Source organism: Drosophila sulfurigaster, chromosome 2R, assembly GCF_023558435.1.
Source record: "Drosophila sulfurigaster albostrigata strain 15112-1811.04 chromosome 2R, ASM2355843v2, whole genome shotgun sequence".
Lineage (NCBI taxonomy): Eukaryota > Metazoa > Arthropoda > Insecta > Diptera > Drosophilidae > Drosophila > Drosophila sulfurigaster.
The window spans coordinates 20773767-20800400 of record NC_084882.1 but is presented as its reverse complement, the minus strand read 5'-3'; the positions used below and the strand labels follow the sequence as shown (position 1 = coordinate 20800400).

The 26634-nt window shown below is 39.2% G+C and overlaps 1 protein-coding gene across 5 annotated transcripts; it reads right to left on the bottom strand.

Annotated features, from left to right (window-relative positions):
• Positions 1–1047: 1047 nt before the first annotated feature.
• On the bottom strand, positions 1048–25809 carry LOC133838317 (box A-binding factor). Of its 5 annotated transcripts, none has more exons than XM_062269386.1 (7): positions 25023–25809; positions 5730–6153; positions 5402–5639; positions 3709–3953; positions 2851–3015; positions 2629–2782; positions 1048–2489 (listed from the first exon to the last, which is right to left on the bottom strand). In XM_062269386.1, exons 2-7 carry the CDS (start codon positions 6108–6110, stop codon positions 1348–1350), a joined length of 2325 nt encoding a protein of 774 aa, XP_062125370.1. In that variant the 5' UTR covers positions 6111–6153; positions 25023–25809; the 3' UTR covers positions 1048–1347. The 5 variants fall into 5 exon arrangements, with proteins under 5 accessions (XP_062125370.1, XP_062125367.1, XP_062125366.1 ...); XM_062269383.1 differs by lacking the exons at positions 3709–3953; positions 25023–25809 and adding exons at positions 4507–4679; positions 11185–14013; XM_062269382.1 differs by lacking the exon at positions 25023–25809 and adding an exon at positions 11185–14008.
• Between the last annotated feature and the right edge of the window lie 825 nt (positions 25810–26634).

The following is a 26634-nucleotide window of genomic DNA, read 5'->3' as shown; positions in this document are numbered from 1 at the left end:
TAGTCTTCTTAAAATTTAATTCATACGCTTATTATGGTATTCCCAAAATTTAATTCATGGGCTTGCATAGTTTTGAAATATAAATCTGTAGAGCAATGATAATATTCAATACTTACTTCGAGCACACATTAATTATATTACAATCTTTTCCTAATCTTGAAATTACAAAAAAAAAACTCAAAAAAAAATATTTAATTTCTTTTTTTTCTAATATTTAAACTAATTACATACAAATATATCCGTTATTTGAAATATTTTAATTGTATTTGCACCGAAAAGTATGCAATCTATCTGGATTAATGTAGACTAACAGGAGCAGCAAAATGCGTTAACATACTGTTAACGTTTACATTGTAGCATTAGCTTCGACAACATGTGTGGTGGTAAATCGATAACAAAAATGTCGATCATTAACTGCCGGCGGGTAATTTAAACATGCAAATAAGTCAGTTGTTTACATAACAGAAATGTGTGCATTCCATAGGAATCAAGCTCATCTTACTAATCATTGAAAGCTTGAGATGAACGTTCAGCAGCTCAGAGATAATTAAATAGGGACGAGTCTTTTGATCTTAGGATCCCTCAAGTATGAGAAACTGGAGAAAGTACTGTTTGTTTACTAACACGTGGACCAAGTGACCTTCTGCAGGGGAGTCCATGATCGCATGATCAAGGCCTTCAAGGCAGCTTAAAGTGAACAACAAGTATTAAAAGCATTTTCAACGTTGGATATTTATCATTTATTTGTTCAAAAATAATAATAATAATATTAATATTACAAAATGGAGTAAAAATTGTACGAAACTAAAACTTAATTTGACTTTAAAAATATGAATATATAATATATAAAAAATAGATAAATTATTAACTAAAATTGCATGAGATTATTTTGATTTGTCTTTTGAAAGTGTCATTATTGAACGAATATTATAGTACTTAAAATTCTAATTGGATTTTTATGTTTGGAAATCTCAAGTGTTATTCGTATATTAAAATTACAGCAAATGGTATAAAATATTGGACTAAACAATTTAATCAACCCCATAGTGCTATTTTTTTTCGTTTTGGTTACTGACATTCCGCTAAAAATTAAACTAAATTTTAAATAACAAAAACTCGAGTAGTTGGGCTTAATGGAAATGTCAATTCAATTTGCTGAAATGTATATACAAAACGAGTGTGTGTTATTTGGAGCTGTTGCAAGTTTGAATTGTTTACGCAATTGATATGCTTAGCCTAAGAATGGATTCAAGTTTCTTTGGAGCAGTGTGAGATTTTATGTAACAACAATATCTTTGGTCATAACAATATGATTCTGTTAACAAATTCATCAATTTGAATTCATAATTACTCCATTTTAACGACAGTCTCGCGCTCAACGCCATGTTTGCGTCCAAATTCGTTTAGTTGCTGCTGTGCCACAGCATGCAACGCATAGTTGGCAAACTGTTGCTGTTGCTGCTGCTGTTGTTGCTGGCGATGATAGGCTTCTAGTTCGTAGTGCTCATCGATCGATGTTGCACGGCTTAGCAGCATGTCATCATGTTGCTGTTGCTGATGTTGTAGCTGTTGCTGATGGTGCTCCAATTGCTCCATTTTGATGATGCTCGGTTGCTCCTCCTCGGTCAGATGATTCAGATAGTAGGGCGACGAGGAGCGACCACTCAGCGCCGACTTACACAAGGGCATCTCCGTCTGACCAAGCGCCTGCTGTTGATATGGATTTTGCAGACTGATAATGTTGCTGCTGCTGTTGTTGCTGTTGAGACTCAGTGAGGATAGTGTGTTCGATGCCGTTGTCTGTGTTGTTGTTGTTGTGATGGCAGCCAATTGCTTGCTGGTGGTGGTGCTGCTGCTGTTGTTGCTGCTGCTGTTGGTGGTTGCCTCCGATTTGATCGCTGTGTTGATCGCCGCCGCTGCTGCTGCAGCTGCTGCTGCTGCCGTAATTGAGCTCGGCATCAGGTGTTGCATAAGTTGCTGCTGTGCCAATAATTGTTGGTCGCTGTTGCTGCTGCTGTTGTTGTTGTTGTTGCTGCTGCTGCTGTTGCTGCTCAATTGCTGAGCTTGCAGATATTTCTGAATAATTTGTTTGTTATTTTCATTGCTGCTGTTGTTGTTGTTGTTGTTGTTATGATTAAACAATGTGTTGTTGTTATTATTGTGAAGCTGCGTGGGCGATGGCGTCGAGTACATGGATTGGGACATGGCAGATGTTGGTGTGTTAGGTGAGTGTTGCATGCTGCATGATTGCTGTTGCTGCTGCTGCAGTTGCATGTTAATGGGCGACATTTGGTAGGAGGAAGTGGGCGACATGTCCAGGCCAGCACAGAGCTGTTGCTGCTGTTGTTGGGAGGTTGCGTTGGGTGATAATGAGGAGGATGCCATGCTTTGTGGTGAACTGGCCGCTGATGAATGTTGCTCAGTGCTTAGCTGTTGCTGCTGGAGCTGTTGCTGCGATGCATATGACATGTATGTGAGTGGTTTCATTTCTAGCACAACAAGACGAGTACAAAAAATAGAAAGAGAGAGAGAGAGAAAGCAGACATCACAAGTTAGGCATGCGTGCAACACAAAGTGAAAGAATGAATGCAAAATTATTCTCTCAGTTTTCCAAACAACTCAACTCACCATCATTGACATCCATTTGTTGCTGCCCATGGCCATCCATTTGCATTGCCACACTGTGGCAAGCATTGGCATTGCTGCTCATCAATGCAGCCTGTGAAGAGCGCATCTTTTTCGACTTCTCGCTCTTGGTGCCCTTCGGCTTGCGTTTGCGTTTCTGTCAAAGAATGGAAGAGTTATGAAATTAGTTACAGAGCTCAACTATATTCCAAGTCTGTCACTCACCTGTATCGTGTCCTTCTTCATGGTCAAAGGACGCACCACGTTGTGCAGCTTAAAGTAGAGGCCGCAGGCATTACAGACGGGCTCTCCACCTGGATTGCGGCGCCACAGTGATGTGTAGCTGGTCTGGCAATTGGAGCAGGACATGCCAGCACGTCTCGAAGCGCTCTGTAGAATTCAAATTCGTGAATTAGTGAGTGTTTCAGTGTAACAGTATGTGTGTGAGCGTGTGTGAGTTGGGAGAGTGTGGTTATTCGTTCTATAAACTTTTGCTTTTGATGTGGAACAACATTTTCATTTTAAATGGAAAAACAGTTCTAGCTAAAAAACCAAACAAACCAATCAACGGTTAGTAAAAAGAATAAAACTCATGCAGTACAACCAAACTAACTAAAAACTCCTCTAATTAAAAATATATTCAAACTACGCACAAATGTGAATATCAAAAATTATAAAATTTCGCAATGTCTATTTTAATATAGCAAGCAGTAAACTATATTTTGATTATATACAAGTTAATTATTAAGCAATTTTTAATTCTATCATCTATCATATCATTATTTATTTTTCATAAGTAACAATTGTTAGTGTTAGTTTTCTGAATAAATACGATCTACTCTTTGTACAATACTTTTTAATAAGTTAATTAGTTAGTTGGAGTTGGAGATTTGTGTTAATTTGGTTTAAGTTGGTTTTTTACTTGGTTTGATTTATGGCATTTATATTGGTTTTGGTTGCTTGGTTTAATACGGGTATTGGTTTGGTACTAGTATTGGTATTGGTATTGGTATTGATATTGGTATTTTGATTTGGTTTGGCTGTTTGGCTATTCGTAATTCGTAATTAATGGGGACGACCTACCAAGCGTCTCGAATTGGCGCGGCTAACGTGCTCGTGGTCGTCGAGCGGCGATGAAGTCGTTGTCGCTGACGTTGAGCCGTGTCCGGCAATGGCACCGACACCGGCACCGGCGCTGGAACCGGATCCGGAACCAGAACCAGAACCGGCAGCGCTGTTGGCATTTGTAGATGCTGCCTTACTGCGGCTACTTGCGGCCACATTAAATGGGTAGCTCTTATAGAAATCCCCGCCTGATTCAGCGGCCACTGTAATAATGCAATTAGAATTTGTTGTAATGAAGGAAAGCGTTGTTGTTGTTGTTTTTTTGTTTTAAATTTTTTTTGTTGGTTGTTGTTGTTGATATTTAAATTATTTGTTGTTTGGGGGGTTTTTGAGGCATACAAAACTAATTAGTGCTGGACTAATATAATAAATTCAATTAATTTTCTCTTTATGCATTTCTTGGTTCTTGGTTCCATAATTTTTCAGATTCAGATTTCAACGATTTCAACGAAAGAAGCGAGAACGTTGCACGCAACTGCAGCCTGGCTGGCGGATTTCTATAAGTTCATTTAGCCCATTATTATTCAAGGATCTAAGGATCTCTATCATGCTCCTCCCATATAAATCGGCTATTAACATCTATAATTGATCTCTGGTTTTTCTCTGTTCTTTGACAAATTTTGTTCCACACAAAAGCAAATGTTTAACTGATTTGTTTTATGTTGGTTTTTTTTGTTAGTAATACTTGGTTTGAAAATTGTTGTTGTTGTTTAAGGTTGTAGTTGTTATAGTTGTGGTTGTGGTGTTGACATTTACCAATCTTCTAGGCTGTTTAATTAGTGGTCGATTCATGCCGTTCATTTTATGATACAAGCCGCAGGCATTGCATAAATAGTGTCCCGTGTTATCCCTTCGCCATAATGGGGTTGAAATCGCACCACAATTGACACATTCTCGCCCCTCAGTGAAAAAATCGGCATCGAGCAATGCTTTGGAAATTTGAAGTATAGAATTAAATCGAAAATTGTTGTATTTGCAATATTTTTGGATTGTAACTTTTTTTTTTTAGATTTTTTTTTTGTTTTTTTTGGTTTTTAAGTATGTGTGTGTGGATGTGTGACAAACGTTTTTGAATTGTTCTTTTTGTTATTATTATAGTATTATATTATTTTATTTGTTGATTATTATTTATTTAGATATTCATAAGACTGTTTGTTGTGTTGTTTGTTTTTGTAGTTTTGTTTTTTTTGTTCATTTTCAAGAGTTGATAAAAAAATTAATTGAATTTATTATACGTTATACTTAAGATCAATGTTTATAGAATATATAAATTATAAATAACTTAATGGGAATATAATTATCCTCATATATGCTAAATGAAAGAAATTATATTTGTAAATATAGAAATAATAATAAAAATAAAGAATGTTTTTAATAAACAAAAATTCTACTATTTTATACTTTTTTCTGGTTCTTAAGGTTCTTTCTAAATGTGTGTATTGATCCTTTTCCAAAACCCGCTCAGACATACGAACATTTGGCACCAATTGCTGTGTCTGGCCGAGGTTTGCACAGGTTACGCAAATAGCTGACGACTATTTGGTGTGAAATTCTACCTAGAACTGGGTCGAGGATTTTTGGTTTTGTGGCTCGACTTATGCCTAGACTAGACCTAACAACTATTGTGTATATAGCATATTGCGGCACTTACTTGCTGTTAATGACGCCGAGGCGGAGAGATGTGCGGCATTGGCGGCCAAGAAGCGTGCAGGATCAACGCCAGCGTTGGCAACACCATCGACAACCGCTGCAGCGGCAGCAGCTGCCACAGCGCGTCCATTGCGTATCACATTGGTCACTGCAGCGCCTCCGCCGCCGCCCAACTGAGCCTGACTGTTGCCACTGGGCGCGTAGCTAATTGGCTCATAATGACCTGGCCAGGCATCGCTCTGCAACGAGAGGAGACAGGAGAGAGAGGAAGAGAAGTCAGCAAATTGAAGGAATTGGAGCTACACTCTTTTCTTGATTTGTCGACTTACGTGTGCGCGGTAATTGGCCAGCGATGCGTAGCCAGCACGTTCAGCGCTGCTGCCAGATCCATTGGCCACGCCACTGCCATATCCAGCACCTCCGCTAGCGGGTGCAATGCGCTGAAAGGCGGGCAAGGTGCCACCACCGCCACCGCCGTGGCCACTGTGGCTGCTCTTGGGCGAGCCATAGCCATCGTCCAGCAGCGAACTGTGCCCGGTGGCCCCAGTTGCTGTTGAGCCGCTGGTGTGGAGTAGACCCACAGGACCTGGACTGTTGCTGGTGGAGTTGTGATGCTGATGATGTTGCTGCAGTTGCTGTTGCTGCTGGTGCTGGTGATGTTGCTGTTGCATGTGGGTGGGTGAGGCCACTGTCTGCATGCCATATTGCATGCCATTGGCGGCGGAGGCAAGCAGAGGACCTGCATAGACAGAGCTGCAAAGATTTGAAATTATATGCGTTTATTAATATTAACTTGTTAAAATTGCCTTCATTTATTTGCATAAATTGACTGCCACATTACCTATAGCAGTAGTTCTTCAAATACATATTATTATAATTGGAAAAAAAAACATGTTTTCTTTATTTATTTATTTTGGTTTTATTTCAAAAGTTAAGGTCTAAACTTTGTACACTTCTTGCGCGCTTAAAACCGCTTGCTTGGCATTTGATCGCGATTTGTGGGCGTTTTTTTCTGTTTACAGCTGCTGTTAAGTTGAGCGAAGTGTTGCTGTTAGTGTTAAAGGGCTGTGACAGCTGATGTAAAACAAAACTGCTAATTAACATTGCTGTGCATTGTTTACATTACAGAACTGTAACGTTCTCATTGTTGTTGCTGGACCACCAAGCGTCCACTTTTGACATGTTTATGAGCCGAAATTAATGCAGTCATGTGTGTGTGTGTGTGTGAGAGTGTGCACATGTGTGTCGTGCATAAAAGTTTTAATTAAAAGTAAAAGCCGTTAGCTGTTTTTGTTTATTCGACTCAAATTCCCCGAGAGGCTGCTCAACGGTAGCCTATGCAAATATTTTCGCTACACTTGGCCGCAAGAGTCGATTTTTTTGGAATTATTGTGGCATAAACAAATCAACGGAGCACAGAACATAAACTGCTAACTGGACATTTGTCTGTATGTTGATGTGGATCGGAAGTTGATCACGAAAAGTGTGGCAAAGCTAAAGAGTTCGATGGATACTCTTCATTAACACATGTACATCACAGCACACACACATACACTTATACATGCAACAAGCAGATGAAGCTCTACAGTTAGCACAGAAAAACAATTGAAAATCAATAGTTAAATATTCTCCATTGTCTTTTACAACCCTTTTTGATCGATAATTCAAAATACAATTCTAATTTCTATGAGCTTTTAAGCTGGACCCGATTAAAACGATGGCGAAGACGACGACGACGACTACGACGATTCCGAATACGATTCACATAAACCACCCGCGAGGTCAAGCGGGAATCAGGAAGACGAAAACAATCGAAAATTTCGAGGCACATATATTTTGTTATTTTCTTTTTTTATGTTTTTTCCAAAGTCACAAATACAGTCAACTGGTCAGACGATACAACAACCGAAACGGGGCACGCGCGTTTGCATAATGACTTGAGTCGGGTTTAGTTTTATGCCAATGCAGTTGACTCTGCTGACGCGCTGTCTTGCTGTCGACGTCGCTGCCGCGTCGCCAGTTAACTGTTCTGCGACTGCAATTGTGACTGTGTAAGTCTGGGCAAAAAAATCTCTACAAGATGCGCCGATATACTATATACAAACATATATGCAGCGTACATATGTCACTATTCATATGCATATGCATGTTAAACACTGCTGTGTGAAATACAAAACAATAACAGCCACAAACATTTACAACAAAATCCCCCAAATGATGCAAATAAAAACAACTATAGGCATCGAAGTGGCGTTAAAGAGTATGTGTAATCTGTCGTTCTGTTGACCTACTTTTATGATCTATTGTTCCTGGCATGTAATAAAACTGACCAACATTACACTAATCAAAATCATTTGAATATATGAATTCACAACAAATCATGAAATCATTAGATCAGAAATAAACAACAAATTTTAAAAAAATTAATTTCTCTTCTTTAAATTCCCTTTAAATGCTGAAGTTTTCATATTATCCAAGCACCAACATCATCTGAAAATTTTTTAAAAGCCTTTAAATATCATTGAAAAGTAGAATACTTTGTCGTATGGACACATAAGGCTTTGTAGAACTATTCTAATCTATGCAAGAATTTAGAAATATCGCAGAACTTTATTTGACAGTCGTTTGCAATTATTTCTGGATGCACGCGCTCACTGATAACAGCAAAAAACAACAACTAAAAAGCATGACAAATCTTTGAATATAATAATTAAAATTGCCATATACTACCATATACTACCATACATATTATACAAACAGACATACTATATAGTATAACCAGCAGTTATAATATGGTGTACATATGAGATGTCGCACGCTGTTTGGCAACGTTCTCGGTATATAGGAAGTGCCAAGACAATAAAAATGCACGATATTATTTTATCGTTGTTCGCTTAGTTATTGTTGCTACAGTTGTTGTTGTCGTTGTTGTTGTTGTTGCTATAGTACATATTGCTGTTTGCTGCAGGTGAGTATTTCGCGCAGACTTCTTGTTTTCCATATAGAATATGTGAGCTTACCGCCGTATCTCATATCTTCTTCTGGTTTCTGCACAACTAAACTGACCAAAAGTCACATACGTGCGCTCGTCACCCAAACCGCACTCCGTCCGGTCTGTCCAGATGGGCCCAAATGCCACTAGAACTTAGCAGATATGAAGATGGTTGAAGTGACTTTGTTGGGCTTATAGAACAAAGGTTGCTGAATAGCGGCTAAGTTTTTGTTACTAATTATAGAAAACGGTTTATGGAAGATAAAACCTAACATAACGTATACCTCTTAGACTTAAGTAAGAAATGAGGCATGTATTTCAAATATGTATCAAAATTAAAATTATTTATATAAAAAACTATATTCGTGTAGCTTAAAGACTTACACTAATCGAATATTACTTTCTGACTTCAGCATATTTTATGAACCATGTAAAGCTGACAATACGTCAAGTAAACATTGAAAACTAATTGAAAATTGTGTAATACTCGTAACACCATGTAAATTTAGATGTTATACATATGCATTATATACGAGTACCATATATAGCTCGTAAGTATGTATGTAAAACACGTTTTCCAATTAAAACACACGAAAAAAACACAATTTGCTGGGAATACTATAATGAGAGAGAGAGAATGAGGGAAAAATAAAATATGATGCGGCCCCAACTGGCATTGTGCGGGTCTACTTAGCTATTGAGCTTTTTCCCGAGAGGCTCGTCGTCTCATTTGCGCAGGGTAGCCACCTTAATGGAATTGTGGAGCTATGTATTGGGGCTGTACTGAGTCAGTTGGCGAATTGTTGTTGTGAGCCAATTTGAGTTGTTTGAAGCTGTTCGTTTTACGTCTTGTTACAGTTCGTTTTCTATGTCAGAAGGTGGCTTTGAATTACTCAGGCACAGTCCCAGTCCCAGTGACGATCGCAGTCAGTGTAATCATAGGTACTCGAATATATTCAAAGACCGGCGGTATCCTCACACACTCGGTTTGCAACCGAATATGCAGAACAATTTAGAAAAATGCGCTTGAACTGCATTTTGCATAATGCAGCTTGGCTGCAGCTTATATTCGAGTTGTTTGCCACATTATGCGGGTCATGCCCCCCTTAGCCATATGCCACATTTGAATAGTTTTCGTGTGGCACGTGCGTGGCCCAAAACATTGACACGTGTTGCAGCTCGCCGTTTAACCAGCATGACTCCCAGTCTCTGCTGTCTGATGTCTGCTGTCTTTGGCTACACTTGGCCACATTCTAAGGGCCGTCGAGTTAGTCAACTAGGCAAAAATCCACCTCATCCCCAAGAATATATATATATTTATATATGTTTGTATAGTATGTGCATATGTGTGAATCAGTCTAGTTGACTATGTGCAACTTGGGGGCAGTCTCATGAGTCAGCATTGCGAGCGATCAGCGAACGTTTACCCAAAGTTAACTCACTAATATCCACAATTAACACACTGCATTTGTTTTTTGTTTATGAAATTGGAGCGATCGCTTCGTTTATGATATTTCGCTTGACTCTGCCTTTTTTCGGGAGGAACTGAAGCACTGAATGACTGACTGACTGAATGACTGACTGACTGCTTGACTGCAAATCGCGTATGCGAAATTGTAAACGAATTTGTGGAAATACTCATACATAAATAAGAATACACAAACTGCATATTTTTTATTGTGATTTCTCTATTATGATCGCATATGTGATCGGAATCCCTTGGAAATATGTACTTATAAAATGGTTAGAAAATCTATATTTATAACAGCAGTGATCTAATCGATGAGCGGCAGAGAATCGGCTAATGGTTTATGCATTTTATTTATATTTATTATATTTAAATTTATTACAGAAATGGAACTGTTCCGGATTTATAAATGTACAAAAATGTGCGACATAATATTTATATTTATAGTATACAAAATTTTACTATTTTAAAGTATATGTATATACAAAAATTCAATAAAAAGGGCAATCAAAGATAAAGATTTACTAAATTCTGACTGTTACTGATTTTTAATTTTAAATATTCGACTTTGATTAAAATGTTCTTAACTGCTCTTAGCTTATTACCCCGAGTTATAACCTGCCTCACTATACGAGTATATGCATATTATTCAACTGTTCTGCATAGCGAAAAGCGACAAAAAACAGAAAGAAACCAACTGTATGAAAACAAATGTCGAAAAACATTCCAAAGTCAGGGAAAACAGGCAACTGGTTACGAAGCTCCCGCAGTAAAAGATGCACAACATGGAACAGATTTGTTTAGCCTGACCATAGGAATGCATACTTATATACCACATTTATAGGAAAGTATATAGGCATAAGTGTATTTACTGCTATTTCGTATGTAGAAAGCAAACCACCTGAGAATGTCGTAAGTGAATGTATTCCAAGTTGTAGAGCTTTTAAGTCCGAGGTGTGGGAGCGAAGTCGAACTCGAGGCAAAGCAACAAGTGCAACAATTGTGACATTTACGTTATTATTAGTGCCCCATGAGTATGACGAACTAATAGAGAAACGTAACAAAAATCAAAAGTCAGAGAACAACAAAAATAAAAGCACAACACAAACAGAAGAAAATAACATGAATCAGAAACCGACAGCGACAACGACAACGACACCAGCGACAACAATCGCTGATCATGACTTTTGGATGTGCGAATCGTCGAAGCGACGCTACGATTTTCATCGAAAGGCACGTGCGAGGCGGGGGTTTAATAATGAGCTCATGCTACAGCGATACCTGGGGGATTTAACTGTTAACTGTTAATGGGGTGTCAACTCACCTGCTCTGCAGCACGGGGCTGAGCTGTGTGCTAAAGAAGCTGCCGTGCTCCGGCGACAGGCTGCCATAGCTGTCCCTGTGCAGACCGCTGCTGGGTGGGGCACTTGTCAATTGGGTGAAACTGTGCAACGTTGCCACATCGCTGGCATGGGCAGACAATGTGTGCGATGGCGACGGTGAATCGCCACCCACCGAACTGGCCGAATTGTTGTGATGATGATGATGATGCAGCGACTGCTGTTGCAGTTGTTGTTGGTGCTGCTGATGTTGGTGCTGGGGCAGTTGATGGTGATGCAAATTTTGTTGCTGCTGCTGCTGTTGCAGCAGCTGATCGTGTGTCATCGAATACATGGCAGCATTTGCCTCCTTCAACACTTGCAGATCGGACACGGATGTCAGCATATGATAGCTGGAAGTGTGATTATCGTCGAAGCATTCGTCCTTCAGCGTATCCTGAATGACCTCATCGATGTTGGGCGTGCTGTGTGTGGTGTGTGCAATCACAGAGTTGGCTGCCGCTGCTGTGGCCACGGCAACCACATGTTGCTGCAGCTGTTGTTCGTGTGTGCTGGGCGAAAGGGCGCCACCAATACCGCCACCGCTACCGCCCCCGCCGCCATAGACGCTGTAAAGCGCAAAGTTGTTGCGCATTATGGGATCCGTGCTGTTGCTGCCGCTTAACGGCTGCTCGTAGAGATGCGAATGCGAATGCGAATGTGGATGCGGATGGTAAGGAAAGTGCAGCAAGTGCGGTGCTGTTGCTGTCAGGGCATACAATTCGCTCTTTTCCTGCTGCTGTTGTTGTTGCTGGCTGTTCTGGATTGCAACAGCGTTGGCTGCTGCTGCTGCTGCTGTTGCCGCACTGCTGCTGGTCAAATCGTAAGCACAATTGTTGTAGGCCAACCAGCCGGCGTGCTGTTGTTGTTGCTGTTGTTGTTCTTGTTGCTGCTGCTGCTGGGTTAGGATTTGATGTTGTAGAAATTGATGCTGCTCATATATTTGCTGCTGCTGCTCAACTTGTTGCAATTGCTGTTGCTCTTGCTGTTGTTGCTGGTGCTGATGCTGATAGTTGGCTATTATCACCGAGTTGTTTAGACCGCGATAATGCAACGGTAGCTCAGCAATTGTTGTTGTTTCTGCTGCTGCTGCTGCTGATGATGATGCTGCTGTTTGTTCTTGCTCATTTGCTTCACTTTTGATTTTGTTGTCAACACTTTCACTCGCGTCACTTTGCTGATTATTATTTATCACTACAACCGGCAAATTTGTTGCTGTCGTTGTTGCGGTGCTTTCGTCACTTATCTCACTTTTACACTTATCAACGATTTTGTAATATTTATCACTAGTTGGTACTGCCGTAGTTAATGTTTTGGCTGTAGTTTCTAGCTTTGACTCGTTCTCTATTTTGGACTCGACTTGATCAATATTGATACTCGAATTTGCTGTTTCGTCTTCAACAATTTTATTTGAACTGTTGCCTAAAATCTGTTGATGTTGTTGCTGCTCATAAACAAACTCATTCGACGCTGCCGCACTGATCGTTGTTGTTATTGTTTCGGGTACTCGTGTTGTAGTAGTTGGTGCGGTTGCTTGGGTCGGGGTAACCGTTTGCTTCGCTGTTTCACTGGCAACTGATGGCTGAGCCTTCGACTCAAGTGTCGACGATAAATTCGCTGTGGCAAGCGGCGACAACGACGACAAGAACGACGACGACGACGACGATGACGTCGGCTTCGGCGTCGCTGCCTTAGCTCGCTGTATTTGCTGCTGTTGTTGTTGTTGTTGTAGCAGTAGTTGTTGTTGTCTACGCGCGTCGCTGTCGCTGCCGACGTCGGCGTTCTCCTGCGCCTCTATTGTCGTCTCTTTCGCGGCAACTGCCTGTTGCGCTTGACCGAATGCGAATACAACGGTGGCTTTTGCATTTGTTGATCCTTTCGCCTTGTCGCTCATCGCCATACCCTTCGGCACAGTCGGCTTTTTGGTATTAGAAAGCGATTTAGAATATTTGCTTTTCATATTTGCGGCGTTCGTCAATAAATCGCCAGACCCCCGCGAAACCACGGCACTCTTATCCTTTTCCTTGCTCTTGCTAACCTTAGTCATGACTTTGCCACTCACTACTAGTGAGTGCACAAACAACTGAGCTGAACTTGCCGATTTCTAAGTTCAGCTTTACTTTCTTAGGCAAGCTCCCTTGCTCGCCTAGGCGTTTGTTCTAAATAATCCGCGGTGAACAACGTACGTGTCCGAGTCCGGCGCGTTTTTTATACAAACTGAGCTGAAGCACACGCTTAATTTCGAAACGAACAAAAATCATAAAAAAAAAGTGTTTTTAAAACGCAACTATAGAAATAATTAAGTATGTATGTGTGCTCACAAGCCTTACACACATTCATCTATGTGTATGGATTAAGCACAAAAGCAAATCTCAACATCCCACACACTCTCTGGCGTACTCTTTCGCTTTCTCTCTTTTGGAACTCTTCTTGCTTATTCCATTCATACAATTAAATTTTGTGCTTTGTACTTTGAATATGCATTTGCTCTGCTCCACATGTCGTTACCATAATCATAATCATTATGATTGTTTCGTTTGCTGTACAGCTTCTAACGCCTCCGCTCAGCAGCAGCAACAGCACCCCCCAGTCGCAGTCGCAGAAGTAACAACAATAACAGCTAGACTTGGCGCTCACATTGATGGGTTGCTTGCCTGACCGCTCATTGCTTTCTGTTTCTGTTCTCTTTGAATATCACTCTCTGCGTGCGCTCTCTTCCTTCATTACTGTTGGCTTGGCTGCAACAACAGTGCCTGTTGTGCTTGCCAGCAGGCAACGGACCTTATCGCACATATGACTTGCTTGGACAATCTGTCACTTGCTCTCTCATTCGCTCTCGCTCCAGCAGCGCGTCAGTTTTAAGCAACGCCTCTCAAACTCAATACAACGTATTGTTATTGTTGTGTTTAATGTCGTTGTTGTGGTTGGCTGTTACGAGCGTGCATGCACACACATTCTTACAAATGTACATATAGTACATACATACAAATAATTGTATGTAGAAATGTGCATTCTGTAAGTCTAGCATTTAAAATTTAACAACAATTTAAGCTAATGTAGCAGCAACCGTTTGAGACCGCCAACAGATAAAGAAATTGAATTCCACAGAATATGTACATATATTATTTATCTTCCCCAAGTGATATTAGTATAAATATGTAAATTTGCCTGAAAGCAAACCATAGATCTAATAATTCTATTTGGTGACGAACTTTTGTTAATGGTGGAATCCATATCTCTCATCTCTTCATGGCGAGCTTACTAGCATGTTTCAACTTGCTAGAAAGAAAGTCTATGTCTGGGACGAGTACAAGTCTCTTCTGAAGTCCTACAAGAAGATGATCCGATCATCTAATACGTCCTCATGGAGAGCCTTTTGCTCAGACCTGGACAACATTAAAGATACCTCCACACTAAGGAAGCTGCTGTCCAAGCAGGCTTATAGTCCCACTCTGGTCAAAACGGCGATGGAGTGTGGTCGGAGAGCAGCGCTGAAACTCTTGAGGCACTGCTCTCAGCTCATAATGACTGGCAGCTCTTTCCTAGTCTCCCAGTGATTAGACCCCCTGCCGGTCTAATCACTACCAACAAAATAATTTGCGCTATCGACTCCTTTGCAAAGGTAAGATCGCCCGGTCTCGATAGACTTTCACCAGCGATGGTGCAAGCCAGCAAATCTACGATTATTCATGGTTATCGGAGATTTACACGGCGTGCCTTCCATAGTGTCATATCCCCACTCTTTGGAGGACCTCTAAAGCCATTTTCCTGCCTAAGGCGAGCAAATGCAGCCATGTGGTCCCAAAACTTTGAAGAAGCTACTTGATTTGCACATCACAAGCAATTCATTGGATCAGCATCTTCTCTGTAGATGCCCAGCGTTATCCCGACTCCAGATAAAATATCTCGATTCGACGTGCCACAACGATCTTCGTGACGTTTTACGCCTACCATCCAGGATGCTGCTGGCTTTTGTTAAAAATTCATCCATACTGTGCGACTTCTGAGACGAAGATACGCTTCACCGGTGCAGCTACGGATCTCCACTGGTCTATACTTTGCCCTTAGTAGGGCAGCCGGTCCTACCTTTTTTGAATGTTCATATATTTTTATAAGTGAAGTATTCTTTGTAAAAAGTTTTTGGAAACTTTCTAGAGAAGTTTCAATAGCTGAAATTAATGTAGTTGCTACAATTACTAGGTACCTCCTCAGTTACCCCAATAACGATTCAGTCATTAGTTTTGTTGTGGATAATAAAATATAAGCTGGGCGGATGCTAAAGGCAACTCTTTCTAATTACGCGTAAAATTGTAATATGTGGAACAAGGTCGAGAACAGAAAATTAAATTTTTCAAAATTTTAAACAACATGCGTACTTGTAAGAGAGGAACATAAAATATCATACGAGACGCGTGTAGAATTACACAAGTCACGGCAAGGATCTGCTTGGGAGCAAGATCCAGAGCTCAAGGCGCCGTGAGAAAATGAAAGCAGAAAGGCCGCACTTTTCATTTTAAAGAGAGTCTTTCTTTCACTTGTGCTGGATCGCCAGATCACTGGATCTTTCGCCAATTCCCGAGACGACGCGCCAAAAAGATAAAGAAAAGTCATAAAAATCTTTGTTGGATGACGATATTGGGTCTAAGTACTTGAGAGACATTTGAATAGTTGATTACAATACTAGAACCAAGCACGGTCGTAAAAAGATTTTGGGTAGCCCTATGGATACATAATATTTTAATGGCATTTTTATCGTTATTTGAATAGGTGGCACCAACGATCTGTATAAACATTTCGACAACCTTTTTTTGATTTCAAAACTAAAGACAAAATATAATGTGGCAACACGTCAAGTGGGTCGCACAAATAATACACAAAAATAATTTCAAAATTGGTTGCAATTGTTTATTTCTGTTGATGAAGTGATTTTACTTAACTACAAATAATTTCAGTATTATCCATTTATTAGGAATTATCTTTTAAAAGCAAGACTTATATAAAAAATATTAGGTATTTGTGATGATAGTTTAGGTTATGAAAATTACTTAAACATCTGTGTCATAAAGTTCCATTGTGCAAAACCATAGAACAATGGTTGATAATCCATTTCGATGATTATAATGTTGTAATGCTCATGTCTTTTAAGGAAAGTGGTTTCCCATTCTCCAACATGACATCCTCCTTCGCAATCACAGCCATTTCGGTTGCATGGTCCTTTTCCGCAGTAGTTATCGGTTCTTTTCATTGCTATTCCATTAGCGCAAATCCTAATAATACAGCCATGACGCGAATTCTCGCCTCCAACTACTTCACAGGGGTTTCCAGTGACATTATACTTGATAACCATGGCTTCTTGACAGCAAATTGATTCAGCTACAGTTATCAAACAGCATAGAGCAGTGGCAATGACCAACCAATTCCTGCGATCCATTTGACTAAATTTCTTTTGACTATTTTGATGTTTACAAATTTTGAAATAAATTTATAAATATTTAATAAACACAACTAATCGATATATCAATACACGAATTTGCAACTTCGTCGAACGTCAACGTCGAAAAAACGAACACGCACTGACGAATGCTTTTGCCGACGAGACTATCTTCTATAATTGTATCATGGCGGCAACAACACCAAGAACGACGACAACGTCGGCTTCGGCGTCGCTGCCTTAGTTCACTTTATTTGCTGCTGTTGTTGTAGTTGTTGTTGTCTACTACATGAAGCACACGCTTAATTTCAAAACGAACATAAATCATAAAAAAAGTATTTTTAAAACGAAACTATAGAAATAATTAAGTATGTATGTGTACTCACAAGCCTTACACACATTCATCTATGTGTATGGATTAAGCACAAAAGCAAATCTCAACATCCCACACACTCTCTGGCGTACTCTTTCGTTCTCTCTTTTGGAACTCTTCTTGCTTATTCCATTCATACAATTACATTTTGTGCTTTGTACTTTGAATATGCATTTGCTCTGCTCCACATGTCCATGATACAATTATACAAGGTAGTCTCGTCGGAAAAAAGCTATCGTCAGTGCGCATTCGTATTTCGACGCAAGAGGTTGTCTGCGGACGAAATTTTTAGCGCAATTAACCCTTATGCAAAATGACTTTTTGCCATGTATGCCGTAGACACGGATAGAATTTAAATATTTAGAGAATTAGAGAATTCTCATATATATTATTAATATTGTTCATAAACAATTTACATTTAAAAAACATGTCAAGGAGACATTAATATTAGCTTCAAAATATGTAAATATTAATATCATCGTCTAAGGGTTAATGCGCGTTTCATTGTCGTCTCGTTCACACTACCACGCTGTGCCTCTTTCACTCGCACTCATTGCTAACATAGACAGGGTACCAACTTTTTTCCGACGAGACTACCTTGTATTATTGTATCATGCACATGTCGTTACCATAATCATAATCATTATGATTGTTTCGTTTGCTGTACAGCTTCTAACGCCTGCGCTCAGCAGCAGCAACAGCACCCCCAGTCGCAGTCGCAGAAGTAACAACAATAACAGCTAAACTTGGCGCTCACATTGATGGGTTGCTTGCCTGACCGCTCATTGCTTTCTGTTTTTTGTTCTCTTTAAATATCACTCTCTGCGTGCGCTCTCTTCCTTCATTACTGTTGGCTTGGCTGCAACAACAGTGCTTGTTGTGCTTGCTAGCAGGCAACGGACCTTATCGCACATACGACTTGCTTGGACAATCTGTCACTTGCTCTCTCATTCGCTCTCGCTCCAGCAGCGCGTCAGTTTTAAGCAACGCCTCTCAAACTCAATACAACGTACAGAGGGAGGCAGACCGAGCCGGGCCTGTTTAGGCATTCTTCGTTGTTATTGTTGTTTCACTGCTTGGGTGTATTGTTATTGTTGTGGTTAATGTCGTTGTTGTGGTTGGCTGTTACGAGTGTGCAGGCACACACATTCTTACAAATGTACATATACATACAAATAATTGTATGTAAAAATGTGCATTCTGTAAGTCTAGAATTTAAAATTTAACAACAATTTAAGCTAATGTAGCAGCAACCGTTTGAGACCGCCAACAGATAAAGAAATTGAATTCCACAGAATATGTGCATATATTATTAATGACTCTGAACATCTAAAAGCAATCACAAAATATTTGAAGAATTCACTTTAACGAAAACGTTCTAAATCACGATAAATTTTTAAACAAACTAAACCTATATTAGGCAGTCACTGCACAATAGAATTAGTCTATAAGATGCAACAAATCTTCCTTTTGATCACCCAAGTGATATTACTATAAATATGTAAGTTTGCCTGAGAGCAAACAATAATTGTAATAATTCTATTTTCTCTAAGTTGTTATTTGTTATGTTAATTTTTTGACGAACTTTTGTTAAATATTCATATATTTTTACAAGTAAACTATACTTTGTATACACAATAATATAGAAGCTGGGGGGATTCTAAACGCAACTCTTTCTAATTATGCGTAAAATTTTAATATGTGGAACAAGGTCGAGAAACGAAAATTAAATTTTTCAAAATTTTAAACAACATGCGTACTTGTAAGAGAAGCGTGTAGAATTACACAAGTCACGGCAAGGATTTGCTTGGGAGCTAGATCCAGAGCTCAAGGCGCCGTGAGAAAATGAAAGCAGAAAGACCACACACTTCATTTTAAAGGAAGTCTTTCTTTCACTTGTGCTGGATCGCGAGATCGCCGAATCTTTCGCTAATTCTCGAGACGGCGCGCCAAAAAGATGAGAAAAAGTCATAAAAATCTTTGTTGGATGACGACAGTGGGTCTATGTACTTGAGACTCATTCTAATAGCTGATTAAAATACAGTTATACTTGAACCAAGCACGGTCGTAAAAAGATTTTGGGTAGCCCTATGGATACATAGTGTTTTAATGGCATTTTTATCGTTATTTGAACGATCTGTTTGGACATTTCGACAACATTTTTATGATTCCAAAATTAAGGACAAAATAAAATGTGGCAACACGTCAAGTGGGTCGGCTCATTGAACACGACGTTCCTCTGATTTCATTTAACCTTTGTGGCAATTTGAAAATTATATGTTATTAAAAAATCAAAAGTACAACAAAATAAAATTATTCAAAATGCTTCGATACTGATAACGCAAACAGATCGCAAAGCGCAAAGTTAACAGCCGGGCATCGAGTCTCATCCCGTCACATCGTCTCGGGGCCTGTGACTACTTAGTTTTGAGTCTTGTGACGGGGCCGGACACATGCCAGAGGAGCCGACGTACGATTTTTGTTTACACTTTGAAATAGCAGTTCTACTACATACACACATACTTGTTTATATATTACATTTCATAAATAAGTACTATATGTATTTTTTATGCACGAGTATGTGTGTTTAACCTTATTATAAGATGCTTAGTATATTCCTCTATATGTATACATATGTATGTACACAATTCTTCATTTTTGGTTGTTCAAATGTTCTGCCTCATTAAGAAATTTTCAATTTATTTAAAATACAAATGGAATAATTTTATATATGTACGCATAAGTATGTGATTCCATTTTCAATATTGGGCTCGTAGGTTGCATGTGTCTGTGATTTATACGGAACTTTAACCTTAAACTTGCACAGACGTCACATATTTGTTAACACGCGTTCGATGCATGCCTTATAAGTCTTGTTATAGAAATTAACAGGCAAGTTACTTATGAATTCGCTTTGCTACAAATTTAATCCATATTTTATTTCGAAATCTAATAAAGAGTATTATTAAGATGATTATTAATTTATTTGATATATTTTCACATTTACAAGCTTATAAAATGTTTGTTTTGAAACAGATATAGTTTTGTTATTTAAGTACGCCAATTGCCCCATAGACCACAAAGCCTAACCCACATGCCAGACTTGAAGTTCTCACAGTTGACACCCAGAACAGCGAACGTTATGCTTTGTTGGGTCCGATAAGGAGTTGCTTACCGTTGTACATGGCTTATAAACAAAATGCATTGAGTACAAATGCTAATAACGGTAAATGACCTCAAAACAACTACCAATAAAATACCCAGTGCCCGTATGTAAATTGTGACTAGTCAAGTCAGGGTTAAAACTCGAAGCAAGGCAAACTTGAAAGTGCGTGTCAACAAACAAATCTGTGGCATAAATCATCAATGGGCCGTGGAAAGTGTCAGGCAACACAAGTGCTACATGCTAATGATGTGATTTATTAGTTGTAAGTCTTTTTGTGTGTATCCCTAAAGGATAATGTTTATGCTGCGAGGTGCTGTGTTTCACACTCGAATAGCATTGGTCAATGGAGCATAGCGTAGCACAGTTCATCTTTAAAATCTCAAATGCCCCACGAAAACGCAGAAAACACATAAAAGCAAATGAGAAACCTTGGGTAAAAAAAATATAGAAATAATGAGCTAATGCGTTTTTTATAAGCTGAGTATATAAAACCAAAGAATTTTCGAAATTAAGCAAGCAATAAATACCCTTATGCACGAGAGTATGTGTAGCATATTTGTATATCCCATGAGACGTGGAACATGCATATTCCGTCGATATTTATGTGTGGCGCACACTTAAGCCATCGGCTCAACATTATTTTGACATATTTATGGTGCCCGAAATGGGTTTCTTTTTTCCTGCCCCAACTAACAAGTGTCAAGTACACCAAGCTCGCACACACACAAAATAAAGAAGAACGCATCTCACATGTCATGGTCGTTGACGTATTTATGCACTTTTAATATTTCAAGCAAATGATATTATCCTTCGACTGGTTATCGTGTGCCCTAAACATTATTTCGCACTTAAAGTGCACCGATCTTCAGATACAATTATCAGGATCGTTATCTGGTAGGATTACGACCAATATGGCCAACCATTCTACTACTTCATGGCCTTTTAATAATATCAATTATACCGCCACTCCAAGTCAAGTGCCTTGCTGTCTGGCTGCTGTCTTCAATGCCCAAAAAGAGAGGTCGCTCTTATCTGGACCACTTTACGACCCCTAAGAACAACTCCTTAACACTATTTTAATTGCAAGGCTTTTGGTTTGCTATCTTCTTAGGTTACGTGATAAGAACATTTTCGGTTGACATCTATTAAATGTAATACATATTTACTTAATGTCTATATCTCAGTTATTAAAACAGTTAAGAAATTATATTTCTTAAATTTAAAATTTTTGTCTACATTTCTTTCTGGTAAAATTATGACTTTAAGTTCATGTCCAAGTTGCTAGTACTTATATTAATAAACAAAAAATAATAATAATACTTAAGAGCTTAATAATTTTCATACAAATTTTGTTTTGTAAGGAGTAAATATTATTAAGGGGTCTATTTACATCATTGTTTTTCTGTTCGCAATTTTCTGTAGATCTTCTAACCATATTTTACATATGAGCAGCAGCTATATAAAGTCACATTAATACATTCAATAGGTAAACAACTGTCAGCAAATTACCCAATCAACTTAACTAATTTCTAATATCAACAATGAAACCCAAGACCATGCGCCAGAGCTGAGCTGAGCTGGACATCGAACACATTATACAAATAAACAGTCGGCCCAAGAATTCAAGGGACTTGAGATCTTGATGCAATATTACTTACACATTTGATGCACATTTCGGATTTAGAGAGTTTTTCCCACAGGCAAAGTAAACAGCACTTGAACCTATTTAAATAGTCGTCATATTAAAAACTGTCAAAAAGCCACGATCAAACCAAACTGATCATCACTAATCGAGGCGTCGGCCATTTGCCATGGGAATGTCAACCAGGTAGATGATGTCTCACTCTCTCTCTCTCTCTCTCTCTCTCTCTCTCTCTCTCTCGGCTAGGTAACCGGCAAGGCCAATTTGTCGAAAGGTAAATACCGAAAGATGGAAACACGCGCCGACAGGATCAAAATTGATCATGACAAGAAAAGGAAAACACATCCACACACATACATTGTACATTGTCCAGTTGTTGTTTGTGTTGTTTATTACTCGTGAGCAACCGCACGAGGTTTGCTAGGTACATGAAAAGAAATGACCATCACTGAGGTCTGTCTACCTTTCGGTCTCGTCATCCATGGTTGGCATAGTCGTCGAGCTACGTGCCAAAGCAAATAAACAAAATGCTCATAAATTTGTTTTGGCTGACAGCGTCAAGCGAAAATTTATTTTCCTTTCTTTGTGTAGATGTTATATAATTTTGAATATTGGTGTTTTTGTTTCAGTTGTGTTATACCTGGCGCTGTCTAATTAGGGCGTCTACTTTAAGTGCTGGTTTTTTACCAAAATGCTTCTTTGATGATCGAGTTGCTGTTATTTTTAGTAAACGATGACAAATTATGTTGCTACTTTAAAAAATATATAAATATATTCAAGATTTGTAATATTATTAATATAATAATTTTATAAATTTTTAAATTTAAATACATTTTTACATTATTACTCAACTAAAATGTAATAATAAAAGAACTCAAATTGTTTCTACTCAAAACATATGCGATTTATACATTTTATTACATTTTGATTAGTTTGGATTAAATATAAATAGATGTTAGGTAGAAATATGAACCAAAACATTTTAATACTAAAAAGTAAAAAATATCGGATGATACATTATTTCAGTAATTTCAATCGAGCAGTGTCACTTCCTTGACCACGTGCCAGTGGTTTAGTCATTTTTTAGAATTACCACATTAAAAACCCATTTCTAAGTGAAAACTGTTCATTCATCAGCAACCAGGGAATTTCCCGTCCAAATTTGTGAATGAAAACCAAAGGAAGCACAGTCTGAGAACATGCCAAATGGAACTCATTAATTTTTATGCTGCAAACATAAACATAGGGACTACCATTTGGCAGTGAAAGCAAGGTCCGGTTTGGGTAATTAAACTCAGTTTATAATGTAAACCAACCAATGGACGAACAACTTTGTCTGCGTCTGGGTCTTCGTCTTCGTCAGCGTCTTCGTCAGCGTCAACGTCTTGGTCATATCCTGTTAAACACATTACAAACAGGTAGAGTCCAACAGGTACTTCAGGGCAGAGACAGGCGCTGTCAATGACGATGATGCCTCCAAATAGAGCAATATGTGCTATAGAGTAGTAGGTGCGGTCTGCTGGGCCTGGGCTATACGAGTATGGATCCTAGATATTGGCTCACTTTGTGTGCTATTAAGTGCTCTATGCAGGCACAAATGTATCTTTGTATCTGGTGTCTGTCTGTCAAGTCGCATGTTTGAGTTTGCTGTTTGTCTTTCGGAATTTCACAAAATTCCTTTTATATGCTACAATTTTTCTGTCTTGTTTTGTTTTAATGTTTAATTTGAGTTTGTACACGAACATGTGTCTCTGCATCCCATCTACGTCTCGTTGCGGTCATGTAAATTGTGTGTTCCGTGATTTCGGATCGTCTTCGTCTTTTTGCGGTATTTGTTGTCGCGGTTTCTTCCATTGTTCTTAAACAAACGAATTTATATTGTGGATGTTCTGTTTGCCATTCATTTTACAAGAATATGTCATCCTGCTGCACGTGTTAATGTTTGCGTAGAGTTCGAGTCGTGCTTTCCAAGGGAAATCAGAGCACCATATCTGTTGTATATATGTATGTATGTATAAACATACATATATATGTATATCTAATCAATTGATGTACTTCACTTTTTCTAGAAACTTTTCAATTTGCAATAATTGCATATACTAAGATGTAGAAGCACATTTACTTATTATTAGTTGATATTATAAATGACTGAACTTTGACAGGAAGTCACAAGAGCCCGAGCGATTCTGTATACTTTTGTATTCTTATTTACTTGTACACATACATATTTATTAAATTACATACAGACAGTATATGCATATATGTATGTATTTCTTTTGTTTTCAAATTTTTTCGAGGCGACGCGGCAACAACGCTTATTTTTTCCACAATATAACATATATTATACTCCCATACTTATATGCCAGGGGCCTATTGATAAGGCTGTCGTTGCCCGTCGACCGCACACCAACACACTCGCAACACTCGCTCACACAGATGTGCAACACAACAACAAGCCGACGACCACAGTTTTTGCTATGGTCGCAGCTCGGCTTCGAGCGTACGAGTATAGCACATTTAAATACATTTTGTACACAAATACTTATATGTGGAGCACTTGCGCCTTTCCCTGCCCCATCCCCTGCCCTCCAGCCATGCCCCTACTCAATGCAAACGGTCGTCTTTGAACCCATCCCCCGCCAGCAGCCACGTTCCCAGCGACAAATACGCCTCCGCCTGCTCCATGGCAATTACTCAGAGTACTCACAGCTCACAGCTCGCAGCTATGTATGTAGCTGTGCTTTTGGGTTCGTTGCTCGTCATGCTGGTTTCATGTGATCGTCATAATTACACATATATTTCTAAAAATGTACATAATATACAATTTACTTGTACATATATTTAGTATAGTGCACAGTATTTGCGAATTTCTGTTTTGAGTTCTAGTAGCGAATAAATATCGAAATATACATATAACGACAAGGATATAATTGAGTAGAAATAAATAAAAAAAACTTAGTTTATCCTTTATACCATAGTTCGCTGTAGAATTCACCAATCATTTTAAAGTTGAAAACTAGGTTTTCATGTTAGTTATGTGAACCACACCATGAGTGCTTTATGAAAATAGTAATATATACAAATTACAAGAGTGCTTTTCTGATTTAATTGCAAGTATGCGTAAGCCACTCTTCGAATTTACGTACAGAAATAGAACTCTTGGATACTTACAATGTGTTGCTAATGCTGACCAGCCACGTGAGTCATTATTATTCGTGTAAAGTACGGATATGGGAATAACTGGAATTGATTGGACGGACAGTAATACACGGTTAACTCAAGATCTGTTGCGCTCATTATGAGGGGCGTTTGACGTGGACACATGTGGTCGATCCGACAATCGTTGGGTAATGATGAGTTTGCTGTGCGCCGGTTAAAGTCACCGGAGACTCAGGGCATCTGGCATTTGATCACGTATGCGAATGTTAAGCAAGCTTTAAATTTTGAAAATTTCCTCGTGTGTATGTGTGTAGATTTCGTAGGCGTTAACCTTGTTTATGCGACCGCATAAATGTGTCACAGAGGACCGCAAAGGCAAAGCCAAGCAACTCGTACCACGGACGGAGTGTCAACTCTTTCGGGGTTTCCGGGCGCCCCTTGGCTGTTGGTTAAACTCGCTGCATTTTGTGGTCAAATATTTTCGCCATAACTGATTTCCATACAGATGGATTTTCCATGCGCCGGCGCATCATTTTTTTCCCCTATCGAGTAGTTTTTCACGTTAAAAATGTTGTGTTGCACGCCCACAAGAGTTTCGCTGTGATTATCACCAGGGCACGGCCCACAAAGGAAGTTGGATTGGACAACCGGAAAATGGGACACGGGAAGCAGGGCACCGGAGTCGGGACACGGGACACTGGACACGGAAGAGGGATGACGACACCCGCATCTGTAGGTGCGATCCGTGCGAGTTGAAGCGATCCGAGCGGCGACTTACTACTACAACTTTTCAAATGCTACTCGTGAGACTGAGACCCCGGTCCCACCAAAGCAATACGAGTAAAATATTCTTGATTAAAACTTATCAGAGCACATTTCATATCACCTTTTCAAAAACGCAACACACAAACAGCAGCAGCAACAACAACAACAACAACAGCAGTAAACAACACCCAATGAGTAACACTCGTCAGCTCGGTAGCAACTTTATTATCGGAGAAACGGTCGAACTCGTTCCCTGGTCACTGTTCCCTGTATAGTTTGGCTGACTCTCTGATTGGACGAACGCAGCCCGCAAGATATGGCTATCTGAGCCCAGACCATTGACCACCCAGCCCCACAGACGCCACACGCAGGCGGGAAAGAGAGAGGGAGAGGGAGAGAGAGAGAGATATATAGGTTGAGTGTGTCAACGAGAGAGGGAGAGAGGAGACCAAACCCGATTTGATTAAGTTGCATCACGCGTCGGTCGCGCGACTATACTTATCGGACCAACTGTATGTCTCTCATACTCTATAAACACACACACTCATATATGGAATATATATGATTGTACGATTATGTAGTACGTGGGTATGTGTGTTATATATCCTTATCAATTTTCTATACGTTTGGAAAGGTTTTGTTTTGGTGACGATGTCTACGGAAACTTGGGGAACACCGCCAACACTGATTACCACTATCTCAGTGGCAGTCATGTAAAAAGGAAACCATATGATAATAAATGCACGTATTTATGTATATAACTGCGGCATTAGCATTGAAACTGAAACTGATTGACACTGAATTGAAGATCGCAGCGCAATCGTATTCAAGTTCAGCTGTTTGACATTTAATCAAATAA